At 30.5% G+C, this 20,725-nt stretch overlaps 1 protein-coding gene across 1 annotated transcript; it reads right to left on the minus strand.

Moving 5' to 3' along the window:
- Positions 1-602: 602 nt before the first annotated feature.
- Positions 603-20,395, minus strand: LOC143193131 (uncharacterized). Its single transcript, XM_076399108.1, has 8 exons — positions 20,391-20,395; positions 3,516-3,585; positions 3,234-3,458; positions 2,486-2,693; positions 2,188-2,303; positions 2,002-2,128; positions 1,768-1,947; positions 603-1,675 (listed from the first exon to the last, which is right to left on the minus strand). Coding segments are annotated over exons 1-8 (1,110 nt in total). The 5' UTR covers positions 20,393-20,395; the 3' UTR covers positions 603-1,493.
- Positions 20,396-20,725: the final 330 nt, after the last annotated feature.

Here is a 20,725-nt window from a genome sequence, read left to right on the forward strand (position 1 = left end):
GAGAGGAAATATTAAAATTCGGTTTGTCGAAAGGTTTAGGCTTGAGACACGACATTTTTTCGGCCAAATAATGGCGTAAAAAAGTATGTGGAGCGATACATATTAGAAAAAAAAACACGTTTTTTTTGCGGTTGATATTGGGGGTCACCACAGGTGCTATTGACGTCAGTTAAAGATTGCTGTTCACGACAGTTGACGATTGCTATTCACTACAATTGACAACTGCTATTCACGGCAGTTAACGTTTTTTCAAACATAAAACTTTATAATGCTCTCTTATTGAATTGGTAAATGACCGAATATAAAACTTTCGTAGTTATCTAACAAATCTATTGTCCTGGTTGGCTTTCATCCGTCAACCGAAATTTAGTTCAAACACGGGCAGTTTTCTGTGAGCGACAATAGCAAATAGAAACCGCCATGTGTGTCTCTGCCTTTATTTTAAGCTGGTAAACACCCTAAAATATTTTTGAAAAAGCTCTTATTAAACACAACAAAACAAAACAAAAAATCCACTGAAAAATATCTTAAACCATGTATATACAAACAGGAAATTGGATTTTTTTTGAAGTTTCTTGAATCTGAAGAAAAGTCTATAATTCTTTAGGTATTATTTATTGAACATAATGTAAGAATAAGTACAAAATTAAGTAAAGATAGTTATATTTACGTATATTATACATCTGAAGTAAGATTAATAAAAAATTTAAACAATTAACAAGAGTATAGAAATTTTAAATAATAAAATTTTACTATTGGACTTTGCCCAATTAGTAAACCACACAGCCCAATTTTGTTTTTATAATAATATGTACAATATATTTCATTAAATATTTTGATGACTTTTGTACTTAGTACAGTCAAGATAATTTTATGGCATTAATAAAATTATAACTTTATGATATTTGAGTTGTGGGCCGATTCAAACTTTAGAAGATAATATTAAAAGCCTTTGAGAGACATTAAAATTTTATAATTTATTCACTTTTTAAAAATAATAATATTTCATTTTAACTACTCACAACTCTAATAGCAAGTGGATATCCAAATACATAAATATAATTGAAATTATTGGAGCATTTTTCTTGTACTTCTTTTAATGGCAAGCGTGTTATATATTTAGACCACAGAAGTTTAGTTATAGTAGATATATTTATGAGTTTATCACTAAATAAAACAATAACTTTCGAAACATGTTTTAGACTAGATTCAAATTTATCTAAACATTTTTTTGTGTACTTATAATTAGAAGGTAAGTTAATTCAATAAGATAGCTTCTTTCGGCTTCTACAAATTTATAAGAGGAAATACAAGTTTATTGTTATTTCTTCTGGTAAATTCAAGATATTATTTGTATTGAGTGTTAGTATTGTTAATTTAAAGATGTACCCAGAAAACATCAGATGCCCTTTTTTGTTAAATTAATTTTCGCACGACAATACGAAATACCACAAAAATTGATTTGATGATTTGGGTTCCCTTTTATTATATTTTTATTCTTCTGGATTTAACTTAACAACTTTATTTATTGTTTCTCTGTGATGATTCTCATATTCTACTACAAGGCCTTCATCATTTGGTTTCAAAGAATCGCTGTCTATGTGTAGTTTAATTTCAGTTGGAGCAGCTACCATTGAACCATGTGGGCCACGAATGAGATGTTCTAAATTGCCTCCTAAAAATATATGATATAAATTCAATAGAAAAATATAATATAATATCTTTAATTATTGCTCTCCAAATGATTTAAAAATATATTTAATATACCTATTTGTTGTTCTTCTCCTAAAAAGTGATGATGAGCGTTATTATGGCTTCTGTTTTCATCTTGATGGTGATGGTGACCATGGTGGTGGTGATGATTAAGTTTATTTTCAATTGATTTTCTATTATCGGTATCAACTACATCATTTGGATGATGAACTATACCCATGCCAACATGGGAACCTAAAAGTTGTAAATTTCGCTAATAATTTTAATACATACATTTTTCATGTATACCTTTGTGATGACTTGTAGCCCCTTCGGTGCCAAAACTTTTAGGTAATGCCTGTAAATCTTTATTTATTTTGTCATTTTTCTTTTGTATATCATTTAAATTTTGGTTCAAGTCATCTAATTCTGTATTCTGAAACAAATATAAAATAAATACAAATTATTTTTTAAAAATCAGTGGAAAAAGATTACTTTTGTTTCTCCAGTGCTATTTTGATAATCTTCAAACCATCTTTTCAAACTGTTTTTCAATTTTGAATAGTTTTCAAAGTGCTGTTTACTCTGTGTACTTTGATCTTCATATAAATCTGTAAATATATAAAGGAAAATAATATTTTTTATTAAATATAAATACAAATAAATATAGGTTACTAAATATAATTATTTTGAATAATTTAATACATTGACCAGAAATATTTGTATTTTAAAGAAATAAATCAAGGATCAATAGAAAAAATATAACATACATTTTATTTTATTCAGTACTAACCTGCATGAATAACATCTTCATTAAATTTGTATTGCTCTTGATCAACAAAAAGATGTTTTGGTAGCTCTAAAGTGTTTGTATCATTAATGGCGCAATCTTCAGTACGTATCATATCACAACTCTGACAAGAACAATTTTGAATTATCTGTATTCTTTTCTGAAGAATTTTTGGGTAATCTACGTTTTTATTATCAGATTGTAGATTTACCTGTAACAACCACAACAACAATTTATTTAATTTCATTATTCATCTAAATAATTTGTTGAATAAAAAGTATTAAATAAATAACTTATTAAGACCAGGAATTAATTATTATGAATAATATATGGTGGTCGTAATTTTAATATTTGGTTATACTAAACTATTAGTTTTTGTTATAGGGTTTAAACGTGGACGGTATTTAAATGAAAAAAGTGGATTATGGAAAATACTTTGATTTTTCTGTTAATAAGGAGAAGATAATTAATTTCTGGATTAGTAAATTTTAGATAAGATTATTAAAAATTAAACGGAAATAATATTCTATTTTCTATGTTATTTAGAGCAACAGAAGCTGAACATAGTAGGCCTGTCATACAAAGAAGTATTCAAACTGGTATGTAGGAATTTACATAGCTCATTAAAACTGGTATTTGATGTTTGACCTATATACATGTAATAAACTATTCGTTAAACAATATTGCCGCAAAATTAATTTAAAAAATAAGGGCCTAAGATTATTTATGGTTTAACGATTTTAGGACTTACATGATAACATTTTATTTCAGCAGGTTGACAACTATCACAATATGGACCGATCAGTTCACCGGGTTCTGCAGGCTCACTTTTAGGTATACTGTAACTGAAACAAGCACCAACACAGACATTGTTTTGTATAGTGACCGGATCATATCCTGGCGATGCGACGACTTGTTGAATCGGCGTGGTTTGACACCAAGAATGTTTCTCTGGATACAAAACAATATTATGAACCTGAAACGTCGATTGTAGTAAAAAATTAATCAACACCATACTGCAAATTATTCTTACTTTACGTTCAGCAAACAACATGAATGGCTGTGTAAGGCAAACGATCACTATTGGGAATAATACGGCAACCCTGCAACAATTTATATTATTTAATTGCTAATACTAATTGAATAATAGGGTATTTAATTTTAAGGTAATTAAATTAAATTTAAATATCTTTAAATTTTAAGGGCATAGCAAGCTGTGTGTATATAGTGCCACATGGGCTAACATTTGAACAAAAATACGTTCAAGTGCGTTTTTAAACATGATTAAAATATTTTGTTTATCACTATGACAGAAGAAGAGAGTAATGAGTGTTGTGAACCCTTTTCTTTTTCAAAGCGAGTCCATATTCACAAATCTTCCAGAAAGTGTTAATATAAGTTGTTCGAAGAGAAAAAGAAATTTTGTTCCTGTATTACCTTGAAGTTACCAAAGCTGTTGTTGAGTAGTTCAAAAAACCATCGCTCAAATCATCGAATTGAAGCATTAATTGTTTCATCATCCAGGTTATCAGACAGATTTAGCTCCATGTTATTTGTGAGTCGCCCGTAGATTCGTCCGCCAATTTACCTTTGGCACTCTTCTGAATGTCGCTGTATTTTCTACCCAAATTACCATGACATACCCTACATTAAATGGTTTCTCATGCTTTGGTGACTGCAAATTTCAATAGTCATAGCTGAACAATCCACCTTAGGTGGCTCTCTGCACCTGAATTGGAAGCTTATGTCTAAATTCCGGTAGACTGTGTTAGTTCGGATCTTCAGATGCCCTTACACCCTGAACAGCGAAGCGATGATTTAAAATAAATCTGTCTGCTGCTGTCAGGATTTTACCCCGGCTAGCTATTGCTATAAGAAATAGATGCATACATGTATTTTATTAGTACACTGATTCATCAAAACAAATCGTGGTCTTTCGTATTGTAATACATATTCATTTGTTTTTGTTTGTTTTATAAACGTAATTGACAACACGATTGCAGATTGAATAGTGGCTAGTTCTGGAGAATCCCAACCGTTTTCGATAAACATCGGTAGTTTCCGCCTAATTATGCGACGTTGCCATTTGCAAGCAATCGAGAGGTACAACCTCCTACTACAACGTCCATTTTGGATTTCGCCCTGGCGTTGGTAGGAGATCTGTTTTGTAAGGTTAACGATTTTTTTTTATAGTTTATTTGTTCTGGTACTGTTCATATTTTGATTATAAATGGCAGCAGTGAATCATCGATTTGTGAATATATTGGTCGAAAAATTTATTGAAAAACTTTTAATCTGAAGAGACATATAAGGACATTCCATCCAGGCGCGTATCTATTCAATATGTATTTTAATGTTGCAAATTCGATTCAATTCTATACCGAATTCTTTATATTTTAGACGTAGTTAACTCTGCGAAAGTAAAAGTACATATAAGTGTGAGTATATAACATCAAAATCAGAACCTCCTTGAACAAGAAACATTGAAGTTTGGCTCGCTTTAATATTTTTACGGTTGGCGGTTTCTGCTTTCGAGTATATCAATGGGTGAGAGGTGAATGTTTGCTAAATGCTAAAATTTAAATAGATGCTATTTTGGATGAAACATACGAGCTAATTTAAATAGTGGCAATTTAAAAAGATTAGATTTATTGATTCATAAAGATTTCTATAATATTCAGCAAGTAAACCAATTGAATTCAATGGGTACAAAACATAAATGTGACGGTCAAAAATACAGCCTTTTTATAAAGCCACAATCTTAGTTTTTATGTACCTAACCTACTTTAAATAAAGAAGATTTTACGTTAATCATAATAAATGAAGCACTATGAAATGTCAAAAGAATATAGTCATGAATTTATACGTGTATATTCTGCACATCGGTTTTGCATACATCGCTTTTATTGGGAGAGATTCGATGAAGAAACAATGAAGGTATTTTTTAGTGCTGTGATAGTGTGATATATTATTGAATAATTTTAAAGATAAATGGATGCTTGAGTTTTTATATGTCGATAAATAAATTATATTTGTTGCCTCACATATTGTTTTATTTTCTCTTTTTTCGTCTCAAAATTATTTTTGAAATGAAAGATGTTTATAAAAGATTCTTCATATTAAATTTTTTATATTATAGGGGACGAAAAATACATTACAAATTTTTAACTTGGGTCTCAACAGAAATATTAGGTTCTATGATATTAGGTTAACTTGTGAATTCAAGAAAAATTTTTCTAATTATATTATTTTCTTATAATATACGTATAATTTTTAACGAGTGGCAACGTTGTAAAGTCAAACCTTTGTGCGCATGCGGGGATTCCTTAGAACTAGACTCTTGATGCAGATTGTTGAAGTAAATCTGACTAAAGCCGGCTTGGTTGGCGCAGTGGTAAAAGCGACAGGACGGGCCACTTACTGTTACGATAGTCGCGGGTTCGAATTCTGCTGGGGTATGGTTATAAATTTATATTTGTTATTATTTAATCTTTGTGGTTGTCCTAGGCAAGAGTGGAATATCTGACAAGGAAAATGATTCCAGTCACGCCAGTAACTAGGCTGGGTAAGACCGGAAGTCTTCTGGGATGATTTTTAAGTTAGTCACTCGCCAGTAGGTAGGCTTAATGCCGAAGACCGTGGTTCGAAGTCAAACTGTAGGTCAAGTCCAAATAAACCCTCGTTGGTAAAAAAGAGACTTCAAAATATTTTTAAAAGATCTGAGTAAAGCTGAAAAACAGCCCTAATGTTAAAAATAGGCTAGAAAGGAAAGTCAGGAAACTATAGCAAAATAAATGTTACTACTATGGTTTGGTTATATCTGTCTACTGTGGTCTTCGATGTAAACAATGGTTAATATCGCCACAGCTGCCTGGTTTTGAGAATGAGCATTGCGTAATTTATTTAATCATAATTGATCATTATAAGTTGCTTGCAATGTACGAAAAAGGGAAGAATTTTTAAAAACTTTATTAAAATTCTTTGAAATAAAATGATTCGATCGCTTTCGTTCGAATGAAATATGAGTCAAGCTCTGGTTGTTTAATGAGTTAAAAACATTGATTAAATACTTGAAAAAGTTTAAAATGAAAAATAGTAGGCAGGGAATAATGAGCCGTGCAAAACTGAAATTGTTCAAAAAGTTTAATATAAAATGTAATTCCACGAAAAACAATAATCATGTTGACATATATATATATATATATATATATATATATATATATATATATATATATATGCAGTGCCTATTTAAGACTGAAGCATGTTTCGGAATGTCTTAAGGTTGCTCCAATAATTATGCTTAAAAAACCTGACAAACCGGCAGAACAAGTTGAATTTTACAGGCCTATTTCGCTGATACCTGCGAATTATTTGAGAAACTGATTTTGATTGAGATACGTCAAAACGTATTAAACCATTTACAGAAATACCAGATTTCCAGTTTGGATATCGAAATCACCACTCGACAATCGACCAAGTGCACAGAGTAAGAGCGGTTATTGAAAAGGCATTTGAAGAAAAGAAATACTGCCCTGCAATATTCCTGGACATCTCACAAGGTTTTAACCGGGTATGGCATTTGGGATAAATCTACAAAATCAGTAAATTCCTACGCCGAATTACGATCGACTGCTGGAATCATATATTTTTTAAACAAAATGTAGTCTCACATAAAGGGACATTTTCAACATTTAAACCAATTCCAGCTATAGTTTCACCGAGTAGTCTTGGCACTACTCCTGTATCTACTCTATACTATTGATATACCAACAAGAAATGAAACAGTACTTGGAACATTTGCCGACGACACAGTTATCATAGTAAAAGATGTATCTATGTTTAAGGCACTAACAATAATAATGAAATATGTGTTCATATTATTCGGGAACTTTATTGATTCCAAGCAAATTTTCAATCGATTTATTAATATAATATATACAAATAATTTAATACTCTATTAACCGTCACTGTTTAACAGCTTCAAGCTATGTCCAAGTTCAACAAAACCAAATATTTCTTTTAGTCATACGCTAAAATTTTGATTTTTTTAGTGAATGCACCTTAATCTTCTTAATTCTTAAAGTAAGCCAAGAAGCACGGTGCTCGGCTATAAGCGTAGCGACTGGCGTGTTTGGAATTACTTTTGCACTCTTGCCTACGAACAATCGCAAACATAACAGTTCGAAATCAAGTCAATTTTCAGTAATTAACGAGGATATATTGACTATTGTCTGTACCGTGTTGTCTAGAAGATGTTCGTCGGAATTTTGTTAAAAGCAAATTAATTACATTTATAATCTACAACGTATTGTTGCCTTAACAGTTTTATATAGATTATATTTTACCATGTGCTATCTCAGAACGTTTATAGCTTTTACTATAGATCAAAGAACTAACAACTCAATTGACAATATGCTTGTAAAAAAATGTTTTATTCTTCACAGTGCACCAAACAGTCACTAAGCAATAAAGTTAGACATTAATTTAATATTAATATAACATAATTATTTAGTACTTAACAAACATAATGAGATATTGTTATTTATTTGTTTTCTCCTTAATACTGCTTTTAATTTACTTAAATGGAAAAGCCATTAAACCGTAGCGACCTTGAGGCATGTCGAATTTTACATTGTGGAATAACGGTCTACAAAATACCCAGAAATATAATCCCAGATGTTGAACACGGGCGGGGTGCCAGCAGCGCCAACTAGAACCCGATAACAAATAGCTGGCAACCCCGAGACGTTTATCTGGGATGTTATTGAAGGGTATTTCCATTCATTCAGTGCTCAACCATCGTTTGGTTTAGACGTGCCACCATCGACTGCCCAAGCCTCGTCTCCAGGTAACACCGCTGCCATCCGTTTTATCTAATTGTATTTTTCACATTTTTTTATATAGCCAATAAATAACGGTCACATAATGTAAACACCACTGTTTCATTTCGTTTTACCTCCATTCACCGAGCCACATCATTTACCCTAAAAAACAACTATAACAGTATATTATCATTCCATGTAGTAACAACGCTAAATATCTCGGAATGAATCTTGATGCAAAACTTTTAAAAAAGAAAAGGGAAGAACTGGAGTTAAAAATGTAGGAAAATGTATTGGTTAATTGGAAGAAAATTACAATAATCAGTACATAATAAATTGCTAATGTATTCCTGAGAAGTATTATACCAAGAAGTGGTCCGAGATACCACAGGACTTGTTATTTACACCGATACCTTCAGATACGGAATTTCGCTCAGTAAACCAAGGGAATTGTACATGAGGACAGACTTAGAAATGTCATTCTTATGTCAACATCGAATTAGTACAACTATTAAATAACACCAGAACAAGACGCATACTCAAAAGAATCAAAGTATATAAACATTATTACACCAGATACTAAAATAGGGCCGATGGGTCCTCATAGATGTATGACTAGATTCAAGTTATTGTAAAGATAAATTTTAGATATAAGAAAATATTAGAACATATCGTTCTATTTTGTTTCGTCTTTTTTTTTTCGTAGCTTTCGTTTTTTTTGTTACCATTTCCTTGATTTAGAAAAACATGAACCCTTGTGGCATTTAACTTTTGCAATATACCAGGTTAAGTAAGTAAAACAGGGTTGTAATGTCTTTCGCAGTTGAGATCACGCAAGCAAAAAATCGATTGCTTATTTTACCAGATGGCATTCTATATTGAGCCTCTAGCTAACATCTCAGCTATTTCATTATCAACATCCTTTATGATTGATAATCTAGAGGAAGGGGATGCTTCGGTTTAGAAGATGCACCGTTACATAAATCAATCAAAAGTTTAAACTATTAATAACTAACAGTAGAAGGGTTTTTTGTAGTGAAAGTAAGAAATCAGAGCATATAATCGAACCTTAGGTTGGTTCAATCGTTAGCATTTCAGTCAAAACATAAAATATTCAATGAGTGAAATTGATAAGTGGCAACTTATTCTGAAATGACTTAAAGAAACAATTTCTGAAATAAAGAGGAGTTGATGTTTATTTTTCGTACTCATTTAATATGACCCGTCTAATAAAACAGCCAATGCACGTCATTAAAATGTATGACGTGAGTACGTAATTATTATCACGAATGGTTTTAAGACTCTTACATGAATTTGGCAACATGGTCCACTAATACGAGCCCAAATAGAATTTTACAAACTGAATCGCAAACATGTTCCAACGCATCAAGCAATATTATATCTCTTTTTAACTGGGATAAAATAGGAAGGAAAAATCCGCTCCGGGTTTAAAGTGTATTTTACATTTCTACAAACTGCAATATATGCATTGTCCGTTTTATTGGATGGGCTATACTTTCTAATTACTCATTACTAAAGCAAATGCAAATAGTTTAAAATTGTTTTTTCCCTTATCATAATCATATTTCCGTAAAACAAAATAGTCTTAGGTATCATAACATTCTGGTAACTTTATTAGTCTACAATGTTACAATTATTATGTTATCATCTTGTTTAGCTTTTAACGTATCATTAACTTGTGTAAAATGTAAGGAATCAGAGCATATAATCGAACCCTTCGAATCGTTAGCATTTCAGCCAACACATAAAATATTCAGTGGGGAACGATGCGTTGAATGAGTTTATGTTTGTGATCTGGTCCAATAAGTCGCCCCATATTTCTGTAAAATAAAATAGTCTTAAGTATCATAACATTCTGGTAGTTTTGTTGTTTAATATTATAATTATTATGTTATCATCTTGTTGAGCTTTTAACCTATCATTAATTTGTTTAGGAAGTTGAGTCAGACGGATAACACATCCCAAATGCTCGGCCACCACAAACATATCACTTTAATAATTATATTTCAAATATTCCTTTTTTTAGTACTAAATACGTAGTGAAAAAGAATGCCAGGAAGTCAGTGCGATTCTTGAAAGTGATTTAAAAATAAAGGTAATTATCGTGTTGTTTCTAATTAAAAAGTAATATATATATGTTTAGATAAAGACGTTTTGTTTCATAAAGGCATTGTCAGGAGGTATTGGCATTGTCTCCAAAATAAAGTGCATGTGATAGACGAAGCCCGTATTACGGCTGTAAAAAATTAATTCAGTTCGATATCCCCCCTAAAACCTATAATAAGTATGATAGTGCATAAATTATAGAGAATATAGAAAGAGATCTTAAATCGGCGCATGTGACACAGAGGTTTAGTTTTTTTGCCTCTATGTGGCTAGAAATATTCATTTGACAGGAGAGCTAAATTTGACATAATTAGCTTTCAGAAATTTGTTTTAGAAAGTAAGACATACAGTAGGAGTGTTTATATTTTGTGGAAATAATCAAAAAATTCATGGATATTTTTAACCTTTTTGATAATTATATATTTCTAATAGAAACGATTTATATACAAAATTAAACCGAAATATTTTATTTCGAGAAACCTTTTATCGAAAGCGTCTCTTTCGAGTTGGAATGAATTTCTCAACAAAGCAAACTTAAACAACTTATAACCTGTTAAATATTTAATTCACTTTTTTCAGTTCTTATTTAGTTAAGTTAGTTAGTTAAAATGATCTGTTTAATTTTGAACAATTTTATATAATTAATAAAAGGGACCAATTTCAATGTTGTGATAGGCTTACTGACAGTCATGTTATTAGGGAAAATAAACGAATTGAAGGTTAAGAGCTGAAGTCAGGTCTTTTAGTTTTAATTTTCATATCATTATTATGTTAAATGAAGTGTAATTAATATCTTGACCAGTATATCACCCTAATAATGCAAGGCATCCCGCTAAAAGATGACACTGTTCACACTGCAAAACTGATACTATTTTTCGATAAATTGTTTGACAGTGTCAATTCAATTCACAATGCTTGCTTATCTTAACACTTAGTAATATAACACAAGCAATACTAGTAATCATTTTATATAAACAAATACCTATATTATTAAATATAATCTAATTCTCAAAGACATATAATTACAATGATAATGTTACGTGTTGTTTGTTCTGGTGTGTGAGAAAAGTCAACAAAACTGCAAAAGGTAAAAATTAAACATTTTCTATTGCAACAAGTAAATATAATTCAGCATATGTGGATGACGTACAATTATATATTTGCAATAAATATATCTCAAAGAAAAGATTTAAACATAGATATGTTAGTCTTCAACATAATATATTGTGTTGTATATTTGCCTCAGTTATATTTATTATAGTAAAAAATGTTTCATATTCAAAGTATATATTTAAAACAATTTATACTTTGTATAAGTCTTCATATATTTTATAACATTTTGTATATTTTAAAGTATAAATTTTTTTGTGCAAATTGTTTAGTATTATGTGTTATATGTTAATATATTGTGATTAAAAATAGAAAATTATATATTCTTTAAAATAATAATATACTACTGTAATGAAAATTTTGTAACAGTTCCGATTGTTAAATTATATAGTATTTTTTCATGTATTTTGTAAATTATTTTTTAAAACTTTTATTGTTATTTTATTTTTACTCTTATTTTTATTATTATTAATATTATTATCATATTTTAAATTTCCCGGTACTCTTATTGGCACAGTCAGCACAAAAACTAATCGACTGCAACTGATAATAATGGAAGATGGAATCCAGTGAAAATTCGAATAAATATGAACATATTTCTGAATCGGCATGGACTCTAATGTCTCACAGTCAGCCTCTAGTGCGAAAAAAATTAAACTTTTTTGCAACTAATGCATGGGGGATTCCGTTTTATACTATGTTTTGTATCATCATATTACTCTATGGTGTCAGTATAAGTACTCTGAAAGGGTGCTAGTGTAATCGAATACGCTCGCCAAATAATTAAATGTGTACGATGTCAGTGAAGTGTATACACTAAGACATTTACCACCATCTGACCTGATTAATAGACATTTATAGTATTTAGAATAATAGAAGTTTGTACAGGAGTTTGTACAGATATTACTGAAGCAATATTTTACATGTCATTAAATAATGGAAATCATATTAAATATTTGTTGCCCATTGCTAGTAAATTGATATTAGAGAATTTTACATAATCAAATTAAAATATTAAAATTTATGTAGTACAGCTTTAGCGAGAACCTCTTAACTTAGAATATAAATTCATATAACTCTTACTAGCTTAAGTAAGTCACACAGGATTTTAATTAATTTGTCTTTACAGAAAATGTCTCATTTGTCTGACTGTATGAGGAGTGGTATCTGAGTATAATCCAAAGTTGAATTGAAGTGTTGAATATGTTCGTTTATACGCTGTTATTAAATGATACAATGCGGATTTAGTGCAGCGATCAACCGTGGAACATACAAATAGTTTAAAATCTTTATTTTTTATGTTATTATTTATTTAACTGGGTGTAAATAATAATGTGTTGTGAAACAAATTATTTTACTCAAACAATATTATTCTCGGGAGTCAATCACTTGGCGCCATGTTCAGAGCGATCCGGTCCCTCTTAACCACCTTCTGGCATGTTGTTATCGATAAGTGTGACTCGGTATTGTCTTGATGCAAGACAATTCTTGCTCTAACGGCCAAAGTTAGCAACCTCAGCGCGATTGATTATTTGAAACAATCAAATTGTTCATACAGGTGCGGATTTACAGTTTAGTCGTAGCGGAGAAACTTATAATATATGATTCCTTCTCAATCTTACCCATTGCAAAACTTTCTTGGTTTGACCTGTACCCTAGATTCGCGAGTATTTTATTAATCCATTTGAGTCGTAACTCCGTACGTAGGGAAACGACGGTATAAATGATACTGGCGTTTTAGCAAAAACTAATCGACTGCAACTGATTATAATGAAAGAATATGAACATGTTTGTGAATCGGCATGGATTCTAAATATGAAATGAAATTAAAGCAACTTTTTATTATAAAAACTGATTGACTTTCCAGCAACACTGTTAGATGTTACTTTGTTCGAGATATTTGTCCACTTGTTAACAGACTCATTCTTTATCATATTTTTAATTACATATACACAAAAGTATTTAATAGTTCACTAAGCTTCTAAGCTTTATACTTTCGATTCACAAATAGAACTGTGCTCTATGAGGTTTTTCTGGCTTAACTTATGTGGCACTCATATATAAAGGTTGGTTTTGTGGAAATAATGTTTATGCCACATTTCCATATTTCGAAAATTGAGACCGTGGTACTCCTGTAATATATACGAAATACCGAAACGGACTCAATGAAACCAACTGTACTTAATTTACTGATACAGTATCAGAACAATAATCACTGTTCACATTTTCATCCACCTGGCTTTCCTTATCACATATATCGAAGGGAAACTTCAAAATATAATTCCAATAAAATATATTTTCTCTCTGTTTTTGTCCATATTTGAGGCGAGTTCAAGCAAAGCTGAGTCAATCATTCACAGCATTATTGAGTAAATTATTTAATATAAAACGCACCAACATGGCGAATGTACTGAGTTCCATAATCCGAGATTGTACCTTAAAAGTGCTTACAGCTGTGAATATACTATTAAGACCAGCTACGCTGGAGATCAACATACATTTGGGATTTAGGGGTTACGAAAATTAGTTCGAATTATTCGATAGTTCAGTAACGACGAATATTGTATATTTAAGATGGTATTCTAGTATTCTAAAAAAATTTGAATTATTTTTTAAATTTTAAATTGATATTTTAAGAGTATTAAAGAAATTAAATGACTTTCAGAGATATAGGTGTTTTACTGACTTCAAAGTATTGTAAAAGTAACATAGTCTAATCGAAGTTATTTTGCACATACTACATCTAAATTTGTGGCGTTAAAACGTCGCAATGTTGCCGCAACAACTCTGAGTTTTAGTTCAGTTTGGCTTTGACATACAACAAAATTCCAATCTAAATAAAATAATTGAACAAAAATGTTAACAAGTATAATTTATTTTAACATTATAGTACACTTAAAAACTACAGTTAATTATGCAGTCACAATAGTTTATATATTAGAGTTATAATTTCTTTTCATTATTGCTTTCAAGAATTTTACATACGTCTGACACCGGACGACTTTGACAGGCTAATTCGTTTACGCGTTCGAACTAATCAGACAGCATTGTGTCTCTTTTTAACTAGAATAGTATGAGAAGGAAAATATTGTCTGATTCTGAAACGAATTCACAAATTGCGGCAGGCAATACATTAAACATCTTGATGACGTATGAACAAAAAAACTTTGAATAGACTATATATACATTTAATTCACTTTATACATCATATAAATCATCGATCACAAACAAAAATAATTTAACCCTGGTGACATTACTATAGCTATTCATTTTAATATGCATTAAGCAACAAACCCAAAATCCAATAGAACAGATTCGGTCAACACCGATCAACAAAAGAAGCTATCCCAAGAACAAGAAACCAATCAGATTATGAAGTATATTACTCCCTTGAACCTAGGGATATTTTAAAATAAAGAAGAAGTATGACATGGAACCAAACAATCAGACGAATCAAAAGATTAAATAACATAAACAAAATTGCTTCAAAAAATGTTAGTGAATTAAGCTCGGAAGCAAACAAAGATTATTCGTTCTGAAAAGCAACTCGAAGATTTAATTGATCAATTATTCGAGTACTGCTTATTAATAATTATTGAAATAAATGATCTAATCCATGCAAAAATGATCAACGGAACGATATACATTCTGCAACATCTGTTTATCAGGCAGAAATAGTTATAAAACTGTTGGCTACCGTAGTAGTTCTTCGGGAAATTGACAGTAGCCTCAATTCTAAATATGATGATATTTCACTTGGATTATTGAAATAACTGCCATAAAAAGCAATCATCATATTAAGTACCATATATGTTTATTCCAGCAATATTCATTGACGTCCCACAAGCATTTAACCAGGTATTAATACATAAGACGGGAAAACTGTTATCGCGGAACTATTGTTAATTGCTGGAGTCGTATCATTTCGGAAGAAATTAGAGTTTCTCATCTTAAGACCACCTCTGGATATGTTCAACATTGCCAACTAAAATAAAATTAAAAGAAATTAATTAGGTGTTTAAAATGTCAAATTGGATAAAAAGCACAGCACGATAGACCCATAATTATAGAACTATACTTGATAGTCGGAAGATACTCCCATCTTGGCCTATTGTTGTATCACTTGTTTATTGTTTTATCACTCAATTAGAAAGTCTATAAGGATATATACGGGGTGCAAATATGGAATTACATAAAAACATCAAACCGAAAACTAAGTAGGTGCTATCAAAACAAGATCTCAATGATTAATTATCAATGTTTATCTCTACATAACCAACGAAGAACTGCACGATGATATCAAACTTAAATGAACCTACGTGGTCGAAGATTTTGCCTTAAAACATGAAATGAGCTTACTAAAGCCCCAAGATTGAAGCGAACCAAAACACACGAACTTGTATAGTGTATAAGTGTTACTATTAACTTGTAATTTTAAATTGGGAGATACATAGTGATTATTAATATATACATATCGCAATCGTTTTACCTGTCTATTAACTAAGATTGTAGTACGCATATTTAATGAAGATGTTATTAATTGTACATTTTTGTATCAGATTCTATTATTGTTGCATACTTATTTTGAATATCCAAGTTTCGGTTAGGATTAGGGAGCTCCATAACATTCTGATTAAGATATTCACAATTAAATTAAGGTAAAAAATGTATAAGTTTTTATAAATATATGAAGAAATATATTTATAAAACATCTATAAAAATTCATAAAAGAAAATGAGGAATAATATCACCGAATTATCAATATTTATATATTTTTAATGAATAATTTCATATTAGACAACCATGGTTTTAGATAGCGCTTGATCATTTTAAATCGTCCAATCTCTGGTTACTTTTTTGGAACGCCACTGTTTATTAGTTTTTATTCTATGTAATATAATATCGTCGTTAGGCGGCATACATGAAGCTTGAAAACTTGTAATGCAAGTTCTAGTTTTTTTCTCCTTTAAGATTATAATCTCAAAAACAAAAAGAAATATTTAAGTAGCTAGGTTTTATCTTGAAAAGAAACAAGCCGAATCATCGGTTATACCGGTAATAAGCCGCCTTGTTAACTTCTAATACACACTAAAGAATTAATGGCTCTTATGTCAATAAATATAGCGGTTATAGTTACAATGTTATACAAATACGTTGAGGCTAAATTGAAAAATATTGTTTACTTATCGTTATTAACATTCTTATTTTAAAATATTTAGATATAGATCATTCGACAAACCAAATTATATAGAATTATATTATAACAACCAAATTTTATGGAACAATACATAGATTTTGTAACTTACAATGGTTATAGATTTATAGTACAAGCAGTATACCAACTCAATACAACAGCAACATATTGGCCTACAGATACAAATAAAATCCCAGATTTAATTGACTTCTTCATAGTATGAAATGTGACTCTAAATTATATAAACGTAGAAAAGGCTTGATGTATAAATGTTGATCATTATCTCATCCTTATTATAGCCAAAATTATAGCTATTAGCTTATATAGCTTCCAGGTGGGGCAATCGTAAAGTAAGGCACACGAAAATGTCCCTAAGATATCAAAAATAGGGGAAATGAGCAGCCAAATGAAGTCTCATTTTACATCATATTTTCTTATTGTCGATAATTTCTAAATTATTCGAAAAAGTGATACTAATAGACTAAAGCCGCTAATAAACAGAGAAAAACACTCAACTATATGCCAAATTTAAAAAAAAGAGTTTATTCTTCCATTTTTCTAGATGTGGCAGCAGCATTGGATAACATTATGGGGTTCCATTTTAAATTAAGCGAAATGTTATCCAGACACAGTTTCTAGAATTGGCTGCAGGTGGAGATCACGAGGAGGCAGGAATGAAATTGCAAACGTGAGCATAAACATTAGCAATTGGATCAAGGAATGGAGAATCAGTTTGAATAAAACCAAACCTGTTCACTTGAATTTTACATATAATATAAATCAACACATCCCTGTTAGAATAAATCATACCAAGTGGCATATGCCAAATATTTAAGAATGACTTATTTAAAGAACAAGAAAGAAAACATTCTACACAGGCAACAACATAAGACAACTTCTAATAGTCGCTTTTTTACCAATTATGGTTTATGTCGACTAGATCTAGTGTCTTAATGCCCTGTATTACTTCAAATGGATAACATTAACCAGACCATTAAAAAATTTGTCCAGAGTCATAAACAAATACTTTTTAATCATGTCAATGCTGAGGCAATTCGGTTTCCGGAGGGGCGGGACTCTGAGCATGTCTCAAGAAGACAGTTTTTTGAGGTAGTGTAGTGTGGTATTAATACAAAAGCAGAACACAGTGCTGTTGTACATGTTAATATTAGTGTTGATGAACTTTTGATAACAAACTTTGAAGAGAACGATAACTTTGAAGATATTGTGATAATATTGCGTAAATCTTTTTACTGTTCAAATTTCTTGGTAATTATTAGTCATTCGTAGTAATATCGCAACATAACTAATATTAACACTCTCATTTTAAAGTATTTTGATATATATTATGATAGCATTCAATTCGGGGATAAACCACATTAACCACATCATTCAGATACGAAGTATGTTTCTATATTTATTTTTAAGCTAAACTGGTGTTGAAACCTCAGCTTCACATTTATAAAATGTAACAAAAGGTATTAAAAAAGTTATTGCTTGATGAGCTAATTTTGTGTATTCCTGAAGACAAGAAAACCAAAAATCTATTAATGGTTAAATATATCTTTGAATGCTATGTTAGTTGAGAGTTCATTTAACGAGCCGACATCTGAATCTGGCAAATTAGTTGAATTAGCTGAATCGGAACTTGAATGTAAATGGGTATCTTATCCCAGCTTTGTTGCTATCGATTGAAAGAAAATATTCTTGAGGATTCCTCTTCAGTCCTAATAAATGTTCTTTAATTTGAGTTAAGATGTCTTGTGACAATGCAATCATGTTTTTGTATTTCGCTTAAAATATTAAATGCTTTAGAGTTAATTGCTTCCACGTGTTGTGCCCACACACTAAGTTTTTTTCTTGCAGCTTCTACCTTATTTTGTTACATTGTTACCTTGCAATACCATGTTTAGATTATTTAAAAATTCAAGATATTAGATATGTCCACAAGCCACTTTTGCCAACCAGTTAACATCATGCACTATGTCCTTGAATTCAAATATTACAGCTCTGACTGTTAGGGAATGTTATTCTAAAAAAACTTTTACTTTTTCTTTTAAATCAATAAGCTTTATCATCGCACATACTGTATGACAGATGTTCGTGATCACTTTCCATTTCTTTGCACAAAGCAGAGAATAATCTTGAGTTCAGTGGACGAGATTTTATAAAGTTATTAACTTGACATACTCTTGCACTGTTGCTGTCAACGGTAAAGGCATTTTCTTGACAACAAATACATCTCTGTGAATGTTATAGTGCGTTCATACTAGCGGTGGGAACTTTCGACTGAAATTGACTATCGGCTGTTTAGTAATTGACTACTTTTTACTATCGACTGTTTTCAGTCGCTATTTTCGGTCCAACTGATTTTGATACTATTTACTATCGACTGTTTCAGTCATATACTTTTAGTTACTATTTTTGGTTCTGCTAGTTTGATGCGATTGATTTTTAACGTTCTGACTCTGTCGCCCTAGCCGCCACCTTGACAATAATGTACCATAGATGTACATAGATTTATATATTATATATATATATATATATATATATATATATATATATATATATATATATATATATATATATATATATATATATATATAGTTTTATGATTTTTTTTGGTAGTTTGTTTGTAAATAACAATATATTGCATATTAATATAGCAGTATTTTGGAACGATATTTTTCGAGATTGTTAATGTAATAGGGTACAAAGATTAAAATTGTGAATGATAAATGGTAAAATACTTTTGACTGTATTTATGGCAATAATAGGTAATATTTCGATTACAATCTCGATTTTTGTTAAAAATATTTCCGTTCAATAATAAATAAAGCATTAATTTTTACAGATCCACAGAACATTCAAATATAAAAGTACTTCTACTTCCTTTAAAATTAGATTATTAATTGCATATTAACAGTATTCAGTAATTATTTTTTTCCTTTTCTTTTTTAAAATTAGTACGGGAACGAATATGTACATCTCCGTCTCTCTTATACTACCGTTGGAACCAACCTGCTCCAAGCAATTATCTTCGTATTTTCCTCTCTCACAGTTTATATAGGTAGTAATTACTATTTTTGACTTTTTTTGACTGTCGACTGTTTCGATTGTTTTCAGTCGATAATTCCCAACGCTACTTCATACACATTTTCACACACCGTTTCTTCACACATTCCGCTACAACTTTTACCCTTAGATAAAGCCCAATATGAATGCATGACATTGTTGGTGCGCCATTACTACTCAATCCCACACACTTCTTCCATTTAATGTTATTTTTGTTGATATTGTCGTTAACAAGTTAAATATTTCTTCGACTGTCGTTCTTATTGGCAAATAATTACAAAACAAGAACTCTCCATAAATAGTATTCTCAAAATCATATCGTACAAAACATATCAGATTTATATTATCCGATATGTCTGTACTTTTATCGATTTGCAAGGAAAAATAATGACATGATTTCAGCTGGCCTACGACTGTTTTTTTTATGTCATCCGTTATATCCACAATCCTATGCTTTAGTGTCTTATTCGATAAATCTGACTTACTAGGCTTTGCTGTAATAAACAAGACGCTGCAATTTTTGGGGACGAAAGTATTATCTTCTTACCATTAACATGTGGATAGCCGGACATGTCAATTAATTGTGAAATTTCATAAGAAGCTAGGACAAGATTGTGAGCTCGAGTTCCATGTGATTCCATATTCTTTCTATTATTTAACTCTCTCTTCTTATTTGCCAAGAACTGTATTGCCTTTTTTTGTAGTCAGAATGTATTAATTCCAAATGCCGCTGCAACTTTGAAAGTTTCATTGATTCGTTTGATAATTTGACATTGCAAATTACACATAATGATTTATTATCTGTATCCGAATTGAATGTAATCTTCAAGATATTTTCGAATCCATGTGACCTCTTTTCTTTTTTGAAGATTCCTTTACCTGTTCATCGTGCGCCCGTTTGATGGAATCAATATT

The sequence above is a fragment of the Rhynchophorus ferrugineus genome, unplaced genomic scaffold, assembly GCF_030347505.1.
Source record: "Rhynchophorus ferrugineus isolate W39M unplaced genomic scaffold, kcgeb_rfMv2 rfM3, whole genome shotgun sequence".
Classification (NCBI taxonomy): domain Eukaryota; kingdom Metazoa; phylum Arthropoda; class Insecta; order Coleoptera; family Curculionidae; genus Rhynchophorus; species Rhynchophorus ferrugineus.